The sequence below is a fragment of the Leguminivora glycinivorella genome, chromosome 6 (genome assembly GCF_023078275.1).
Source record: "Leguminivora glycinivorella isolate SPB_JAAS2020 chromosome 6, LegGlyc_1.1, whole genome shotgun sequence".
NCBI classification, from domain to species: domain Eukaryota; kingdom Metazoa; phylum Arthropoda; class Insecta; order Lepidoptera; family Tortricidae; genus Leguminivora; species Leguminivora glycinivorella.
In genome coordinates this window covers 6,706,277-6,727,133 of record NC_062976.1, presented here as the reverse complement: position 1 = coordinate 6,727,133, position 20,857 = coordinate 6,706,277, and the positions used below count along the sequence as shown (strand labels likewise).

Here is a 20,857-nt window from a genome sequence, read left to right as displayed (position 1 = left end):
GAGAACACGGACTTGCATCATTTTACAGGAGTAGGATACGGTCATGTATAAGAAAGAGAAATATTGTCTTATTATTCTTTCTATCTACTCTATCGATCAGTGTTCGGTCCGATCGTGTGTTCGCGGTGCTGATGTTCTCAGTACAAAAATTATGCAGTCTGTGGTAAGATTTGGCATTGACGTTGACGTTTGGACGCTAATACTATTTTTATTTTCATGAATAGTACTTTACGTAAAACAACAAAAATTGTTTTCTAGGCCCGCCGTGGGCCTTTGAAGTTGAGCTAAATCCTCAGTGCAGTGCCTGCTCAAAATGGCAGAAACTTGCGATTGGCAATTAAGATGTACGGAACTCAAGCACAGAGGTTCACAACTTTTACAATCCGGGCAATGGTCTGACTGCTCGTTCCTGGTGGGCTCCGAGCCGCACCAGGTCGTGGTGCCGGGCCACAAGCTCATCCTGGCCATGGCGTCGCCGGTGTTCGAGGCCATGTTCTACGGAGGAATGGCTGAAAGAAACGAGCCTATTCCTATTTTGGACGTGCAACCTGAAGCTTTCAAAGCGTTGCTTGAGTGAGTATAGCTTTCTTTTTAATTACTTATGAAACGGCAAATTGTATAATGAATTCGTGTATTTTGCTGTAGACCAGATTTTCATGATTATCATATTATCTATGTAGCCAGTTAATAGCTATAAAATAGTCTGTTTTTATATGTTGTGTAATCAGTCAAAACAATCAGTTATATTATGCCATTGGTGAAGGCTAGTGGAGCACTAGTTTGGGGGAAAATAATTAAGCTATCTCACAATACGTTGAGATTAGCAAACATTGTCAAAATAAATCAATTTACAGTCATCGTAACACCTTTATTTGTAAGATTTTTTATAATTTAATTTTATTTTTAACAAGCAGAAACGTCTGCTAACGATTCTAAAAATTTTTTATATTAAAGGAAAAAATGGAAAAATTTACGCTTCCGGCGGGACTTGAACCCGCATCATTTGCAATCCGTGCAAGACTCTTAACCAATTGAGCTACGTTGGTTGGTTGGTTAAGAGTCTTGCACGGATTGCAAATGATGCGGGTTCAAGTCCCGCCGGAAGCGTAAATTTTTCCATTTTTTCCTTTAATATGAAAAATTTAATTTTGTTTTCCAGATACATCTACACAGATTATATAAACATAAGCTCTTTTGACAAAGCCTGTGAGCTGTGCTACGGAGCCAAGAAATACATGTTGCCGCACCTGGTGAAAGAGTGTACCCGGTATCTCTGGTCTGACTTGTATCCGAAGAATGCTTGCCGAGCTTATGAGTTCGCACGGTTGTTCGAGGAGAGTGTGCTTATGGACAAATGTCTGCAGGTTGGTGATAGCAACATTATTAGAGCTCTTTTTTTTATAACTTTATTTTATTTATCTCAGTCAATCTGTGTAAAAATGTGCTATAATATTTATTTATTTATTGGTATTTTCCATACCTTTTTGACATGGGCAACCTCTAAAGCCTTCTGTTATTCATCATAACAATTTATTACATCCATAGTCTCTCTCTCTCTCTCTATAGTCTAACTCCCCTTATTCATAAAAAAGTTACAAACTCATTAAAAAGTGTGCCTTTCTCACAAATACATAAGTCAACATAACAGAAAGGGACAAAACAGTTTTTAACTAATCTGTTCAGTAACTTTTTTTTATGAATAAGGGGGTAGGGTAACTCGCTAGTAACTGGCCACCTGTTAGTAACTGACCAACTTTTGGTACTTAATAAAAATTAATTCTGTTTATATGCGAATGGAACTCATTTTTAGCGAAGGTGGCCAGTATTGAATGAGTGGCTAGTAGGCCAATCTCCAGTAACTGGCCATTTTCTTCCCACTAAAATGAGTTCTCTTCACCTTTAAATAGAATTCATTTTTAATATGGTGGCCAGTAATTAAAAAGTGGTACCTAAATACCTTGTACTAAAATGAACTTTGTTAGTAGACATAGACATAGACATTCTTTATTGGTAATGAAAATTACAGGTCATAACTTTTACCATATTAGATTATTGCACATATTTATGTAATTACATCTATACACATTATCTAATATTAATATAAAATATATATTTAATATATATTTATATATTAATTCTATTAGTAGAAATCATTTTTAACATATACTAGGTGGCTAGTTACTAAAACTGGCCAGTTACTAGAGATTTACCCTATGTCTCTTTTTAAATATTCTGGAAAAGTAAAAATGAACAGCTACAATAAGTTCTTTGTGAAAAAATGACTTTATTAATACAAATTGCAACAATCTAACTAAACCAACTGGGTATACATACATACATACTATCACGCCTGTATCCCATAAAGGGGTAGGCAGAGCACATGAAACTACTAAAGCTCCAGGGCCACTCTTGGCAAATAAGGAGTTAAAAGAAAACGAAACTTTGGCATTGCAGTGACAGGTGGCCAGCCTCTCGCCTATACCAACCACAATTTAACCCATATCCCATAGTCGCCTTCTACGACACCCACGGGAAGAAAGGGGGTGGTGAAATTCTTAACCCATCACCACACAGGCAACTGGGTATAATTGCCTTAATTCAAATATTATACACAGCATAACAGTAGAAACCTAAACACTTAATATGCCCTCCTCCTGATTCTATCATTTTCACCCCAACCCAATATTCTTTAAGAGCTTGTCACCAGGGTAAACATTTGCTCCATAATAATCAAAATCCAAACATAATATGTAAAATTTCTTGTCAATTTCAGATAATAAGCACCAACACGAAAGAAGTGCTCACAGACAGCAGTTTTGAAGAAGTGGAGTTGAGCACCGTGATCACAGTGTTCTCGCTGGAGCACCTGAATATTGACAGCGAGTTGGACTTGTTCGAGGCGGCGGCGCGGTATGCGCGAGCACACGCGCGTCGGCAGCCGTCCCCGGGACCTGTCAGCCCTAAGCCAACTACCAGCGAGGAAAAGGTAAATTACATCCCACATTACATGGCGATCCTGCCAGTGCGGTTTTGTGTTGCACTGGCGTCGCGCTTTTAAGCGCAGGGGTGGATGAAATCACGATTTTTTTTAATTCGCCCGAAGGGTGGTCAACCACGTGATGTCAGAAAGAGACGCCATCTGTTTAATTATGCTACAAACCCATCCTTAATTCGCAGGTAGTCGTAGTAGAGAGCAGTGCGGAAAGCAGTCCTCTGTCGGGGTCCGGGGAGAGCTGCCCCAAGGTGGAGGCGGAGAGCTCCGCCGGCGACGCCCGCGCCCGCGCGCCCGCCGACAGCGCCGAGCCCGAGCCCGGGCCCAGCGAGCCCACTAGAGGGACTGGTAACTAACAACTGTATTTAGATAGAACAAATCATTTCAGTCTGTCCTCATGTGTGCACGTTTGCCTCGCCCGAGCCAATTTTCTCGGCAACATGGCGGCCGGTCAGCTGTTCAATAGCCACGGGAACCTCACAGAACTATAGTTAAAATAAGTTTTATTTGTATATAGGGGCCGAGCGTGTCTCATTTTGTAGTGGAAAGCAGTTCACTCTTGGGCTCCGGAGAAAACTGCCCCAAGATCGAGGCAGAGACGCTCCTGCTGGGCTATCGCGCGGCGTGCATTTGTTAGAGGAGTTATTACTGGTGTTATATTGTGCTCGGACACACCCAACTTTAGCAGTGCTATGCTCGATTGACGGATTCAGTGCTGAAAACCAGGTATTTTATGCTTTCGTTCCTAGGTCGGACGACGACAATAGACGAGATCGTAGGCAACTCAAAATATGACCAAAAAATTGTGACCCGGGGCAGATGTCTCGTGTGACTGGGTGACAATGCATAAATAACTTATACTACACTTCTCAGATTGACGAAGTCTTACAGATGACTGTATTCAAATCCAGAACCGTCGACTTTACGACTACCCACTAAGCTAAACTAGTCGTTTAAACGTACGAATCATTTTCTTCCACAGACAACAAGCTAAGCATCCGCCACGCCATCGAGAAGATCCGCTTCCTGACCCTCACACCGCAGCAGTTCGCCGAGGGCCCGGCGCGCTCCTCGCTCCTGACCGAGTCGGAGGCGTTCGCGGTCCTCATGAACATCCTGTCCAGCAACTCCGACGTGCCGCTGCCGCCCGGCTTCAGCTCGTGCCGCGTCCCGAGGAAGCAGCTCATCGGCAGCGGACCCTCCCATAACGTAATGAGACCGCGCCTCGTTATACATCCGCACGGTGTCAAACGCCCGCCGAGATGCTACTAACGCTTGCATGACTTGTTGATGCTTTATTATTGAGGGTTGTCACACCATTTAATTTAACAGCTTTTCCCCGATTTCTGTTGCACAAAATCCTTGTATATTAATCAGAAGCCTTCACTGAGAGAAATTTGTGTTTTTAACAAGTTCGACTTGTTGCGGGTTTATCCGTTTGAAACAAAAGTATTTTAGTAAACGGAATAAATTGCAATATTGATGACACAAGTCGAATTTGTTCGAACAACAAGGTCAAACTTGTTAAAAGATATTTGATTGAATCAGCCAAATATATGTTTAAAACAATATGTGTCATGTTGCTTTTACAAAATCGACTTGTTGATTCAAATATATTGTTGATTCAAATGACGAGTAACTTGTAGAATGTACTAGTTACACTTAACAAAATCTAACTTGTTGTTTGAACCAAAGAGCACGTAGGCGCTATTTTAACCAAAAAACTTGTTGAACGAACATGAAAACTGGTTGTTTTTTCTCTGTGTTCCCTTCATGGACGTACTCTTTAGCAGGTCGGCCGTTCCACCAGTGCGACAACTAGCACCAGCTGTGTTGCGCTGCAGCAGTACGAAAAGCAAGCTTGTCGAAAGTGGAGCTTTGAACAGTTCACCAGCGCCCTCGGGCATAAGTCCTCCTGGTGGGAAGCCTCCGAGATGCTGCTGACTTTGCACGAATACCAAAATATCTTATCCACGTGTCAGTAGAGAAACGCTAAAATAATTTTCAAAGGATATTATTTCGGTTATATTTTTAATTCTTTCTTTTTTACTGACTAGTTTTGCGATTCCTCCTAAGATGCTCCTAAAATGTTATTATCGGAAACCAAATTACTTAGCTCTAAATTCTATTTATTCCTTTTTGAAACTAAAACTAAGTGATTGACTTATTCATTTTATATTATCCTGATTTAATTGCCATTTGAGTAGCCTCCTTTCTAAAATAATTTAACAATACGTATATTATTCTTTTTTTTTAACACCCTTTACAATTTACAATGTATTTTTACAAGCCGTGCATTCGCTCGCTTTCTAGTATATTTCCTGCTTTATTATTATATTGACACAAATCTGGAGATAATTCTTCTCATTTTTTATAGCATGCTTGCTGCTTTACTTTGTTTTTTTATTGTTTTACGGAAAATATACAATTATTTTATACATGTCATTTGTTTTTATATTTATGTGTGCTTGCTTAATAGGGGGTTTGCATGTAGCGGTGTCAGTAATGATTATTTTTTTGCAGTTAAAGAATTAAGAAGGTATTTTTCCGTTACCTTTTATACTGTTTATTGCCATCTAAGATAATTTGTTTTGTAATTTTGTATATAGGTACATATCATATATCACAACAATAGGTACAACATAAAGTGCACCTTAACCACACCTCGGACACTGGCGATTAAATATATGAAAGAGGCGCGTTCCTAGCACACAGTCTAAGCTCGTGTAGGTGAACGCGTGCCACGCTTGTATGAGTGAGATATGACAGGTCAACAGTTCGCGTTTTTGACAGACGGTAACTGTGAGGTAACCAAGAGGGGTGGGCGGCACTTTCAGCGGGGAGCGGGAGTGGCCATACTGTACGATTGTACTCTTTACTATACTGTGCCTTAACCTTCTAAACACTTATTTAGTCGTATGGCATCAATTTGAAAATAGACTATTATTTCTACATTTTAAATGAACTTACATCAAGTTAGCTGTTCAAAAATATGCAGCTGAGTCTGGCAGTTTCGTCGAGGAGTAGTAAAAATCGCAATTTAATTTGTCAATACAATAGTGAAGGCGAATCATTGCGATTTTTTTATGCCCTCATGGACACTTTTTAGACGTAGTTTCCTTCAGGCCTTGGCCACTGGACACTAGTTATGACGTTTTTAGGTCTTCTTGCGTCGAAAAGGTTAAAATAGTAGTATATTTCTCCTAGAAAAAAAAAATGTATGGAAAACTTAGCAGCTTTCAATTCGGATATGTGCGTTTTAGGCTCTTCGTCGAGGTAAAGAAGGTTGACAACGTGAAGAGTGGTTCGGACTAACGTACGTATCCTAACTGATAAAACTCTTCTCATTATATTTAGGCTAGTTTTCGTAATTCCTGGATTATATTCAGGCTTCTCTGCGTAAAACCTTGTACATGTTAGCTTGCGAGTAATACTAACGGATGTTTGTGATCGGGCAGATGCCGACGTTCACGGTGGATACCCCTTCGCCCGTGATGGTGGAGCATCAGGAGCGGCCGCTGCCCGCACTGCCCTACCCGAGGCCCCGACACGATGGTATCTATATTATAATTACAACTAATACTCACTTTTCGTTGTATTCGGCCACATGTACTATCAGCTGCAAAAGTGCATGGAGAAATTATCAATGAATTCATTCATAATTTCTATGCACTTTTGCAGCTGATAGTACATAAAGCATTTTTTTTTTAAACGAACATTCATATAATACATAGTTACAATTTTCATGGCCTCCACATTAGTACTAATTATATTTAAATCTTGCAAGTTAAATGTAACCTACTTCAAGAATAGCAAATAAAGGTGACATTTTGGATTGCTACGTGTGTAAGCTGTATGTTGTTGCCTGTAGAACGAAAAATATAGTCAACGATCAAAGTTTGTACCAAACATTTGCCAGAAACATGTACCTCTATAAAGTTGAAGTGTCAATACAACACTTAAACACTAGTAACGTTAGCTACAGATCAGAAGAAACACCATGGTTATTTAAAAAAAAATCCCAAATCTTTTTCGTGAAATCGTAAAATAAGGATTTTTTATGGAAATGCGTTACGAGAAGTATTCTTCAGGCTGAAGTGAAACAGAAACCAATTTTTGTAACAGTTCCAGGTGTCCGACTGTCCTCCTCCATCCACACGCTGTCAGCGCTCGGCCCTGAGCACCTGGAGCGGCACAGCAACGACTTCAACAAGATCTACTGCCAGCGGCCCATCATCCAGCACACCGACTGTTTGAATACCAGCGTGCTGGACTGCTCCGTCACCTTCATGGTGGACAAGAACATCTGTCTACTGGGAGTGCAGGTCAGTCTGCAACACCTGGAGATCTACTGCCAGCGGCCTATCATCCAGCACACCGACTGTTTGAATACCAGCGCTGGACTGCTCCGTCACCTTCATGGTGGACAAGAACATCTGTCTACTGGGAGTGCAGGTCAGTCTGCAACACCTGGAGATCTACTGCCAGCGGCCATCATCCAGCACACCGACTGTTTGAATACCAGCGTGCTGGACTGCTCCGTCACCTTCATGGTGGACAAGAACATCTGTCTACTGGGCGTGCAGGTCAGTCTGCAACACCTGGAGATCTACTGCCAGCGGCCCATCATCCAGCACACCGACTGTTTGAATACCAGCGTGCTGGACTGCTCCATCACCTTCATGGTGGACAAGAACATCTGTCTACTGGGAGTGCAGGTCAGTCTGCAACACCTGGAGATCTACTGCCAGCGGCACATCAGACCTTTATGTTGGTATGACCAAAAACATCTATGAATATGAATCTATAGTGTCTGAAAAAAATTATCACTAACAAGATGCGACAGACTTCTGGGCGAGCTCATTCCATCGTAGGCCACGTCTCTGCCTTGGCTAGTCTGTGGCCAAGAGTAAGCCCATTTATAATAAATATTAAATAATATGTGAAATGTGTGATTAAACGTCACGCCCTGTTCACACGACAGTTCTAGACTGCTCTGTAACATTGATGGTGTCAAGTGTCAAGATGAGATTATTTTTCTCTAGCGACACATTCAAGTCTGTAAGAAAACCCTAACACTGAAACAGAAGACGTACCAATCAAGTTGAAATCTTTTCTTATAACGGCAACTTAAATTCCTAATATAAAGTGAACAGGTCTATTTGATTACATTGAATGTGATAGCTAGCGGGGTTGTGGACTGTAGTGACTAATGTAAAATGATGAAGACACGTATTAAAAACACTTATTTTAATTAAGTAATTTAAATTGATATTGGTAAACAAACATATAGTTCCGTGACAGAAGGCAGACTGACTACAAATCAAATCATATTTAAAAACAATCTAAAAGTGACATTGTTTCAAACGTTTAAGAAGGTCGCGCACCAGCCAGTCGCCAACAGAATGTTTTATGGGTTAAAATGTGCCTATCGCTTCCAGGTACCAACGCAAGCGCCGAGCGAAGAGAGCGTCGTATCCGCGCTGGGCGGTACTGGCTACTCGGAGTTACTGTACGCGCACCTGTTGGACGCGGACGGAGCGCGTCTCACGTACACACACTACACCAACCGGGTGCCTTACCGACACCTGCTGGACATCATGTTTAACAGACCGGTGTACATACAGAGGAACAAGGTAAGGACTATTCTTTCAGTTTTCATTTTTGTTAGGAACGACAGGTTCACACACAAACACTACACTAACCGTGCGCTATGTAAACATCAACTGGATGGATGGAACAAGTAAATCTCGCCTTAATGGTAACCGACAACCGGGTGGGACGTTTTACTAAACACACTTGGGGCATTCCACGAGAATGCAATTCTTGTAATACTTCTGAAGACGCTAAGAAAGCGAAGTTGTGTGTCAGACCTTTCATGACTTGGTTAACCAATTGGCAGTATTTTCTCGAGCACTACAGATTTGATTGATATATGTAGCTGCCATAGAAGGCAAAAGCATGTTGTAAGCGACTTTCTCGTGCAATGCCCCACTTACATATCATGTTTAAGAACCCGTCACGATGGGTAAAAATTCAGTATCTGTCAAATTACCCCATTTACACACACTAACGCACGTCACACTCACCAACATACTTTTCGCACACTACCGCAATTTACTGGAAGAGGTCAGTGACCTAAGTGAGAGGAACTTAAGACAGGTCTATAGTTTCACTGAAGATCAGTTGTAACGTTAAAATCCCATCAAAACCAAAAAAGGGAAATATGAGCCAAGTTCAATATTATATACCTATGCCTTGGTTGTTGGCGTCAACGACAAGAGCAGTGAGATCTAAACGGGTGCCAAGTTCAATGGCAGTCCTCAAAATGTTTTATGACAATTGATGACATAAAATATCATTTCTTATAACTTTTATAATAGAATAGAATAGAATATAACTAATTTATTCGTTAAGAGGGGGTAGAGCAGGGAGAATTTTCAGAATCTGTCAAATTACCCCATTACACACACAAACACCCTTCACTCACACTACCTCAATTTACTGTGAAAGGTCAGTGACCCTTAATTTTTTTCAAGAGTGTTATTTTGAGTTTGTAGTCAACTACTGACCTCCTTTGAGAAATTAAAACTGTAAAAAAGGTAGCATACAAGAAGACAGAGAAAAAATACGCGTCATCTAGCTTTCCTTCTCTGTCCATGTTTCATGCGACTTTAATTTACCTAAATATGTAGATAACGTTCCTTACTCAGTTGATTGTTTACCTAGGTGTATTTCAAATTACTTTGCACTTCATTTTGCGTTACTTTTCTATACTTTGATTAAAAATCGTCAGCCTGCCTATCCCCGCAAACATTTTTCAAAGATGTGTGTGAAGGCCGATACCTCCAGGCAAACAATTATGGTCGCGTGCTAAATGATAAAACATCAGCCCTATCGCTTTATTTGTAAGTGCGATAGGGACGGCCCGATGTTTTATCATTTATCGCGCGACCATGATTGCCCTGCAGGTCTTCAGAGGCCTGAGCTGTGCATTACGTATATGCGGGTTGTATTAAAGACTATCAGATATTTTCTTTATTATTTTTGGTCGTTAGGTTTTTTTATCATTTAGTTTATACAAAAATAAAGCATGTGTATAAAATAAAAACCTAATGAATAGAGTACAGCTAGCAGCAGTCAAGTCAGAGACCCAAAGGAAGACAGGGAATATCGACGCATATCTTATCATATCCAACACCGCCATCGCTATCTGCATCAGACTCTTGATCTTACCCAATTTCCTAGTCTCTTCTCTTAATTTCAGTTTCTTGAGTTGAACATGTTGAAACTCATACTTAGCATTAAATAAAACACAAATACAGTCATATAAAAATCACAATATAATTTTAAATTATGGCTTAGGCCCTGTACCAGTTGCAGTCGCCACGTCTGTAAAGCCACTTGTAGTTTCTTTTAAATGGCTAAATACCTAGATGTTATGTCATAAACATCTGTGACGTGACTGAAAATTAAAAAACATCGCTCAGAGATAAGGTTCAAATTAGCATGGCAAAAAATACAACAGTGCAGTCAAAATACCATCAAAATACGAAAAAGCAAATATCAATGTCGCCGTATTTCAGGCAATAAGGGCTGTTTTCTCAAATATGAAAAAATCTCAAAAGCAGAACTTTATTAAGACTTTCTAGGAAAATTATTTTGAACTTGATAGGTAGAACAATTTATAAAAGTTTTACAGAAAAAATTCTGAACTAAGTTTGTAACTATATGAAAAGCATTTTTTTATCTCAGATTGCATATTTTAGTATCGTAACGATTTTTCTTTCAAATAAAAAGAGAATTATTAGAAAAGGTTCACGGTGTCTGCCGTAAACTGGGGTTACATTGACCAATTTGGGAATTTAAACTTCTCTAGCTTCTACATTTAATGGGTATTTTTACCCATTAAATGTAGAAGTTAGAGAAGTATAAATTCCATTATTGGTCAATGTAACGTAACAAAGAAAGAAAAAAATGGGACCATCAACTTTTTTAGTCTTTTCCTGCTAAAAATCTAGAAAGGTAACAAAATAATGTACGCAAAAAAAAACGATGTTATCAAACTTAAACTGACATTGGTGTTACTTTGATACCCTATGTATTCTTTTAATGGTAATCGAATGTAATCCCTTACAAAAGTATTTTATCTCAAGAAAAGATAAAAAACGGTTCGCAGAGTCAAATATTACAACTCTTTAACGCTATTTTGGGGTTACTTTGATTAAAAATAAAAATTACCATCTTCGAAAAACCAACTTTATTTGCAATTGTTTCAATATTTATCACAAGAAGAGATCAAATTATCAGTCTCAACAAGTACCGTGACATAATCAGACAATAATCAACTATGTGTCATTATGGTCAATGTTACCCCATGCAAGTGATCAAAGACACCCCACATAGTAAATAATTAGTAATAAATGCCTAGTTTGACTTTATGATACAACACTCAATACAATGGTATAGCTAAACACATGTCTGGCAAGCTAATATTCACTGTGAACCTTTTACTTTAATACCCACTACGTTAGTTTAGAAGTTATTTAAACATTAAAAATAGCAACAAACTATGCTTATATTTTGACACGTTATCCGCACTGCCCACGACCATACTTACTTGTTCACTGCGTCAGAGCACCATATAACTATAAAGGTTGGTTTAGGGTTATCATATGTCTAGATTTCGATAAATTTATTTTATTAATACATTACCGACTACTCATAACATATTAGTTCCTTATTTTTTGATAAAATAAATATAATATGCTCGTGACAGGTCAGGTTTTGTTCGTAATCCAAAAAAGTCAACCCTAGCACTTTTCCCTATTCACCCCCTTCCCGACCCTATTCACCCCAACGTTAGGGTGAGCGAAAATTACTAAATAAAACGACATATTTTCAAAGACAACCCGAAGTTCACACCGCTGGAAGATTTTTTGTGTAAAAAATTAGCATGGCACATATAAAAAAACTGCTATCGACGTTCAAAAGTCGGTTTTGGCCCTATTCACCACAAATTAAGTTAGTTCATACCCGTTCCGACCCCATGAACCCAAAATCTTCAGAAAACGATGTACTAAGTAGCCCAAAGTACAGCGCCATCTCTAGGTGAATTGGGTTACTAATTTATGCAAACTACAGATGTCATTTCATTTAGTATTTTGGAGGTAACTAGTAAAGATAATTTAGTTTTACAATTATGCGAAAATAGATTCTAATTTGGCCGGATTTTTTAACCGAATTCCAAAATTCAAAAGGTTATAAATGTATAGTTTTTTTTTAAATATCACTCCTGGTCCAATTTAATATCCCACAAATATTAACGGTAAACTGATAATGACTTAAGTATTTTTGAAATAAATTTGTGACAAATGTGGGTAGTTTAGTAATTAGGTTGATTGTGGGTAGGTTATATTTTCGCTCTCTGCTAATAAATCTTGTATGGAACGGACGTGTTTGGTGCCTCTTCATCAGCGCTGATCTTCGGCTGGGAGCATACCTACCTTACAAAATTGAATGCCGAAAAAAAAGTTTATCAGCAAAAATTACTTAGGTACTTGAAAATAAAGTCATAACCGTTTTCATGCTTATGCATTGAAATAGATATCACGCACGAAAGTAAGAACGACAAGGCCTCCTGGTGGCTGAGCCGGGAATCGAACCCGCCATCTCTCTCGCTATACCCTAATCCTCTAAATGCCACTTGCACCAACGAATATGGAGGATTAACCTGAGGGTTAACCCACCATTTTACATGGAATTTGACAGTTGACAGCCCACTAACCCTGAGTTAAGTGGTTGGTGCAAAAGGGCCTTAAAGATTCATATACGAGGTGGTCAAAATGTGCCTATCAGAGATAACATACACTAGAGAAATTTCGTCGGGTACCACACGGCGGGCGGGTGGCCTAGTGGTAATGACGTTAGCTGCGTAAGCTGAAGACCCGGGTTCGATTCCCGGCTCGGCCACCAGTGGGCCTTGTCGTTTTTTCTTTCGTGTATGATATCTATTTCAATTTATGTATGTATGCATGTGAACACTTTATTGTACATAAGACAAGTTAGGACATAAAAATACAGTATAGTTATGGTGTACAAAGGCGAACTTATACCTATAAGGGATCTCTTCCAACCTTTGAGCGAATTGAGAATTTATTATTTATATAAACTTGAAAATCACAGTTTCGTTTTCTTTCAACCCCTTATTTGCCAAGAGTGGCACTGAAGCTTTAGTAGTTTCATGTGCTCTGTCTACCCCTTTATGGGATACAGGCGTGATTGTATGTTTATGTTATGTTATAAACTTGAAAATACCAATTCAAAAATTATTCAGTAAAATAATTTTATTTCTTCCCTAGATGTATAGTTTCATACTTATGATTTTTATTTTAAAGTAATCCGTTTATATTATAGCAACCATGGGTGATTTTTGTGGACTTAAGTAGAAAGGTTGACTTGTGGTTGACAGAAGTGTGATTAACATTTCTAAATGTTAATTTATTGTATCTAGTCTAACTACGAAGCAATACATTGACGTATAAATTGCGTCCATATACAGAGAGGTCATTCATAAAAACATCACTTTAGGTAAGTTATATATATTTTATACAATTTGACAACCATTGACTACACATCCCAATTCACCCCTCTTCCGACCCTAATCACCCCCTTCGTAAACCTATTCACCCCCTTTGCGACCCGTTTCCCCCCATTATTGATCCTATTCACCCCTCAGGCCGCGGATATTTGTTCATCCCGTAAAAGTTCCCCAACACAGTTGCATCGCTTTCTTCATAAAAACCATTATAAAAATGAAAATATGTCTTATGATTTTCTGTTAAACATAAACTTTAGAAGTGTAGGTAAACACTACATTCAAAAGGATAATGAACAAATTCTTACCAAAATTTCACACAAAAATGAAGTTAAAATGAGTAAAAAATCCAATAAATTTGAATGCCTACTTTGACAGACATTTTCATGTCTGTAAATATATTATTTACATAAATCATAAAATATATTATTTAAATATAATAGCATTATATACCCCGGGAACCCTATTCACCCCAAATAAATAAATAAATAATAAATAATGTCGGAAACTACGGAACGGAACCCTACACTGACCGTGGTCCAATGCGCTCTTGGCCGGTTTTTCTTCTTAATGATATGTAGAGATAATATAAAAATTCACCTCCCAATTTATAATAAGTTTTTTTGCAAAAAAATCATTTTTGGCACAGGCTTTACCTTAGCCGACTGTACCTTTCTTTCAAAAATCATCTATTGCTCTCCGAGATGTTTCTAAATACCCCTTACTCAATGGGGATACGACGTTTCATAACAGAGTTCCTCTGACCACCTTTCTGCTCCATCATCAGATCACCTCCATGATACCAGAATATTGCATTGTCACGTGATTTACATAAGTGTGCAAAATTTCAGCATAATCGCAAATCGGAAAGCGGGTCAAATTTAGCTTCTACGTTTTGGCCCAAACTAAGATATACTAACAAGGCAAGTTGAATAAAAGCTTGTAAAAAGGCTTCTGATATCAGATTTGTAATAAGTTTACTTGTCATAGTTTAACAACAGATGAGACAGACATATGCACTGTCAATACTTCACGTGTTTCGTGAGATGTCAAATCACCTCATACAATTTACCGCTCTAAGGCAACTAAGGTAGGGTTTGTTATTGCACTTTAATTACATATTAATGATTTCTAGCCCGTAAGATATATATTTGCTTTAACAATGGATAGATATTTATGCGAGTGAGAGTGTAATTTAGATTTTTATTTATAAGGAATCAAATATTTTTAAGCTACCCGATCAGATATTTCTGCGGATAAGGACACTCCCCACATCTGCCGTCTAGCAATCGTAGCGTCGGGCCAACTGTATGGCTAAGCCGCGCCGACGCGGCGTCTTTTTCCATACAGTTGGCCCGACGCTACGCTCGCGAGACGCTAGAAAGAGAGACGATGTTTTTGCCGGTCACGGAGCATCACAAATTTTTGCCGGGAATATGTCGTCATATACTTATGGTCCCCTATAGAAAATTAGATATTTTTGCACGGCCGTTCATAGTCATATATGCTGGTGACTGTTCCATGAATATTTGGTCTAGTCTAGTTGAGTGGAGAAGTGCCATTCAAAACGAGCGTTAACTTTCTAAACAACAATATATTTAGGTACTTTATAATTATTATTGTTTTCAACTTACGGTTACGTGTTCGTGGTATGCACAGAGTAAATCTTTAATGAAATTGAGACATTTTTTTATATATACAATTAAATTTGAACTAGAAGCACTAAACCTATACCCGCTCGCATTCCCCTTTTTTCTATTCTAAGTAAGAATCAATTAATAAGTATCTGAATATATGTATGAATAAATTAAATTGTAATTGTTTACATACAACCTGTGAAGTTTGGTTGACAAAATTTGACGTAGGTGCTGTCATATATATTTTTAAAATGACGTACTGTTAATACCAGCGTAATGAAAATGTATTCCGATGAGTAAAAGAAAACATGAAACTTTTTTCAATTTAACCGAACTAGAATGAAATCATTTATACTCATTCGGTTGTGTTCGTTATTTTCTTTAATAATGTGATATATTTTTATTTATTTTTTATGCACAAGCCATGCACCTTTAAACTTTAAATGAGATTGGAACTCCACCTGACATTATTGATTTACCCTATTTATTTTGAGCACAGTTTTACACTGGTATGGTTTTTCGTGTACGTACACTATTTTCTGTCAAAATATTTGTCAAATTTAAACGTCAACGCGGAGCGACCGGCGACACGTCTGCCTCCGATGAGCCGCTCAGGGCGTCTAATCGAAAGGAGAATTCTGACAGCAATGGCGAATGTATAGAAATTTTACGATAGTTTAAATTTAAGGTAAAATTTCTTTGTTGCCTTTGAGAGGAAAAATATAAAAAACCTCAAAACCTGTAGTCCATTTATCTGGCTTTTAGAATCACTTAATGTTATAACTAAAGTATTGAATTTTTTTAACAAAGTTTACTAAACGGCGACATACGTTTTTCTCATTTTAGGTCAACTTTGTGTGGGTTTAGTTATTACACCGTTAATAATTGGAGATTGTGAATAGTCAAAAGTTGTAGACACACTCTTTAAGATAATAACTACATTTATTTTATTTCATTTAATTTAGAAATGTGAGCAGCATTTGTTAAACGCCGAATGCACTTTTCGAGGATTTCGTACGACACCCTCTTAACACACACACAAAATAAACGTTACAAATAATAAGACATAAACAAGAAGGAGATCCAACGAAATGGTCTAATCTTCCGATCAGACCATCCAGTGAAACAATCACGACAGGCACATATGTATGTCACAAATATCAATATAAGAGCCAGATTTAAGACGTTTATGTGAAATAGTTTTTGTTGTGTGGACGCCCATATGATAGAGGCTCCAAATAGTTCGTGTAATATTACACACGATGTTGTCTGCCAGTTCGGTTACTTGAACTTGGCTTGACACGCTGCCGCGTGTTTAGATTGCGGACAGTGTCAATTTAGTATTACCATCTCACACGAATTGACTCCGATTATTTTTCAAAATAAATTTGTGCAAACACCATATAAAATCAAAACAACTCTGGTGTAAAAAACAGTGCTTCGTTTATGTTAATTATAAATGGTTAAACCCTTTTCCGAATGAATTAAAATAATTCACTGTTCCTGTTCGGTTTAGCCATTATAACATCCGTTATAAATGCACTGAGACAAAGGTTGAGGTTATGTATGAACAGAGGTTGACAGTCAGTTTACATGTAAAATTGTTGCCATATATAGAATTCTTCATTAAAATAATAATTTTCAAAATTTAGTTAAAGTTGTCTGAATCTAAGGTTACGTGCCCCGTGTGCAAACACCATTTAAAAATTATATTGAACGTAAGAAGGTAAGTCATACAGAACAATTTTGTGATAAGATAATATATTATTACAATTAATAATTTCGCCATTTACGTAAATAATCGTTTATAGAATATAATTATAATGATTAGTTCTGTTAGTTTTTTCATACGCCACACTGAATGTCTCTTCGCGAAAGAGAATGTTACACACACTGACACACTAAATAATGTGACCAGTATAATGAAAATAAAGTCCAACGAGTTAAAATTAATTTTAAAACTCTTTCATTTTAATAAAGTTAAAAGACAAAAAATACCTATATTTCTTATCATTGTATTAAAGTTACATATATTTTTTTTTATTTCTCAACAATAATAAGTAGTAAACAACACAAAAAAAACGATTTTAAACTGAGACTCTTTTAGACGTGACGATATTTATTTACCTTATTACTTTTGAATACATTCATAGCACTGGCAATCTTTTTGTATCCGTATATGATTTCCAGTGTCAAAAACAAATGTCATTGGAGCAAATTTGGCGACACGTCTGCTCCGAACGAGCCCGATCGGGCGTCTGACTCAATAGAATCTGTTCGCAGTTTTGACGTTTGTATGGAAAATTTACGAAAGTTTATATTCAACATTGATTTTATTCGTTCTCTTTGTAAGGAAAAATATGAAAAGGTAATAATTCTGTAGTTCAGTTATCTAGCTTATAAAATATCATTATTTTAAAACTAAAACACAGTCGTACATATTCAAATTTATGAAGATGCCGACAGGGGCCGACCGCATTTTAGTTACAACTTTAAGTAAGTATGTATCTAAAATTGGAAGTGTTTCCTGATTTGTATTACACACTATTTTACATACACATACTTAAAGTTTATGATTATCAAGAAAGCCTTTTGTATGCCTAAAAGGTTTTCGAAGTAATTGCCATTTGATTCGAAGTATTTTTAGACAAATATTGATGTCGTTTAACTTCCATTTACTGTATTTTAGTAGCATGATAACACACATGTAAACTACTGAATTTTTAGTTTAGGATACAAGTAATGCGACAACATCAATTTTAGCAGCCTAAAGTATACAAAATTGAGCTCAGCTCACTCAGACGTGAGCACTATTTGCGGGGTTTCTTAAACTAGCGTCAGGAAAAAATCATAATTAATTCAGGGAGTAACTTTTCCTTGATGTTAACTACTGATTTTGTAGATAAGAATACGCGCTGTTTAAAACAAGTGGTTTTCTTATCAATAAGTATATACTGAAACTAAAACCGGACGTAGAAAACTACCAATTTTACGATTTTCTACTTTTTGATATTGACGGCCTCTTAACATCGTGAACGGAGTGTCATTTTTTGGACATTGAAATAAGATTTAACAGTTTTAACACCGATCCAAAGTTTCCACTAGCATACCAGGGTACGTAGACAGATGAACAACCGCTTACGATGCTAGTAATATCGTTATCGTACATAGTTATCTCCATCGCTCTTTCGTATTAGCGCGACAGAGCGAGACTGCGTTTCCATCGGCTTTTAGCGTCAACGATAGGCGAGACGACTAAAAAAAACTAATTAGTCCGTCAGTTAGATTATCAAAGAATTTTAGACACGTATTGTTTTTTTTTCTCTTAGACGAAAAATGACGACGGTACAGTGCGTTGAAGTTTCGCGTGACGTCACACCAAGGTACAATTTTACTTAGAAGTGACGTTACAAGCCCCCACTCCGAAACTTTGATGCTCTATATCTTTGTATTCATTAATTAATTAGAAAGAGCGAAAAATATGTCTTCAGTATTTTTGGAAGATCTAACTGACGGACTAAACAGAATGCCATTTTTTTATGTAGTCGTCATCCCTACTGTCATTTCGGCTAGGCCGACGGGATACTCTAATCTTACATACATACATATAATCACGCCTGTATCCAATCAGGGGGTAGGCAGAGCACATGAACTACTAAGTTTCAGTGCCACTCTTGGCAAACAAGGGTTAAAAGAAATCCAAATTGCGACATTGCAGTGACAGGTTGCCAGCCTCTCGCCTACGCCACAACTTAATCCATATCCCACAGTCGACTTCTACTACAAGAAAGGGGGTGGTGAAATTCTCACACGGGGAAGAGTTGCCCCAAAATAAATCTTTTTTTTTTTTTAATTCCAGGTATACAAAGTGGGAATAGTGTTCAACAAAGTGGGTTGGTACCCGATGGGCTCGTGCGCCCAGCAGGTGGCGGCGGAGTCCGTCTTCTTCAACTTCGGGATTGGGCAGTCGAGCGACTCCGTGCGCGACGGGCTCATACGCTCCATCATATTCACTTACTAGCATACGCTTGACGGATATGTTGATATCACTTAGATGTAAATTTTTTTAGCCCTTGCCGCGTGGAATACAAAATATTTGTGCTGTCTTCAAGAAAAAGGTACATTGCCGCATAACTAATATTTATTTATTTAAATTTTTTTTTTTTCATATGCGTCTGTCAAAAATATCTCACTTATTCGATCATAATAGGTAAATAGCAGTAAGTACGTGCGACCAAAGACATATGTAACTCCGTATAGACGGATAAAGTCTAAGAAAAAAACGTACCTCAAAGCCCTAGAGAAAAAGGTACGGTGGCCTAGATGGCGTTACACCTTTGGGGAACGCTCGGCTAGCTGGCGCTAATATTAATATTTGATATTTTAACACATATCAAGCTAACAATATGGGCCGAATTGTCAAGACTGAGGTTCAAAAGTTTTGTCGAGATATGGCAGTCTATGCACTGTGATTACACATTTTACTTTGACAGTAACTCTCTATAATACGCGATCCTCTTTGGTGCGACTTACGTTCCGGAGGTCGCGGGTTCGAACCTCGGCTCGCACCAATGAGTTTTTTGGAATTTATGTGCGAAAAGTCATTTGATATTTGCTAATCGCTTTTCGGTGAAGGAAAACATCGTGAGGAAACCGGACTTATTCCAATAAGGTCTAGTTTACCCTTCGAGTTGGAAGGTCAGATGGCAGTCGCTTTCGTAAAAACTAGTGCCTACGCCAAATCTTGGGATTGGTTGTCAAAGCTCCCATGAGCCGTGACAAATGCCGGGATAACGCAGGGAGGATGATGATACATGGTTATGTTAAAGTTAAAATATATGGAGCAAATCTGCTGTTAAGCATACCAGAGGCACATCTCGGACACTGGCGATCAAATATATGAAAGAGGCGCGTTCCTAGCACACATTCTAAGCTCGTGTAGGTGAACGCATACCATGCTTGTATGAGTGAGATATGACAGGTCAACTGTTCGCGTTTTTGACAGGCGGTAACTGTGAGGTAACCGAGAGGGGGTGGGCGGCACTTTCAGTGGGGAGCGGGAGTGGCCATACTGTACGATAGTACTCTTTATTATACTGTGCCAGAGGTTAAGCATAAGAGTGCTGTCAACGGCAATTCGTTTAAAGATACGAGCAAATTTCGTTCTTGTGATAAGCGACAATATGGTACCATTTATTTGAAAATGTCACAATCAACTATTGAAATTTGCACTTTAATAGCTGCCGATAGAGTTGAATATCATATCCGCCAAAAATGGCTACGGGTTAAGATAAAAGCGGACGGGTCGCGCAAAATCAATTTTAATAGTTATTTGTTTTACAAGTTTTAGTTGTTTTACAAGTTTTAGTGAGTGGTTCAAAAAGTGGAATCTTGAGCGTTGCGAGGGTATCAAGGCACGAAGGTTAAACAAACTTTGCCACCGAGTGAAACACAAAACTTTTCACCACACCAACACGAACAAAATACTGACTGTAAAACATCAAAATAAATGAAATCCATCAATTTATTCAATATTTATGATTCAAAATCATCATTTATAGGTAAAATCTAGCAGCTAGATTAAGACATCGAGTTAAAATTCGTATGAAATTACTTTGCCCCCTTGTGGAT

At 38.0% G+C, this 20,857-nt stretch overlaps 1 protein-coding gene across 1 annotated transcript; it reads left to right on the top strand.

Annotated features, from left to right (window-relative positions):
* The first annotated feature begins 200 nt into the window (after window positions 1–200).
* On the top strand, window positions 201–19,556 carry LOC125227218. Its single transcript, XM_048131476.1, has 9 exons — window positions 201–573; window positions 1,160–1,364; window positions 2,774–2,986; window positions 3,178–3,340; window positions 3,975–4,201; window positions 6,451–6,547; window positions 7,118–7,317; window positions 8,434–8,628; window positions 19,086–19,556. The coding sequence occupies exons 1-9, from the start codon at window positions 314–316 to the stop codon at window positions 19,245–19,247; spliced, it is 1,722 nt and encodes a 573-aa protein (XP_047987433.1). The 5' UTR covers window positions 201–313; the 3' UTR covers window positions 19,248–19,556.
* The last annotated feature ends 1,301 nt before the right edge of the window (window positions 19,557–20,857 follow it).

Coding starts and splice junctions, on each gene's coding strand:
- LOC125227218 (XM_048131476.1), top strand. CDS start 314: ATGGCAGAAACTTGCGATTGGCAATTAAGATGTACGGAACTCAAGCAC. Junction 3,341..3,974: donor CGAGCCCACTAGAGGGACTG/GTAACTAACAAC, acceptor TTTCTTCCACAG/ACAACAAGCTAAGCATCCGC. Junction 8,629..19,085: donor TGTACATACAGAGGAACAAG/GTAAGGACTATT, acceptor TTTTAATTCCAG/GTATACAAAGTGGGAATAGT.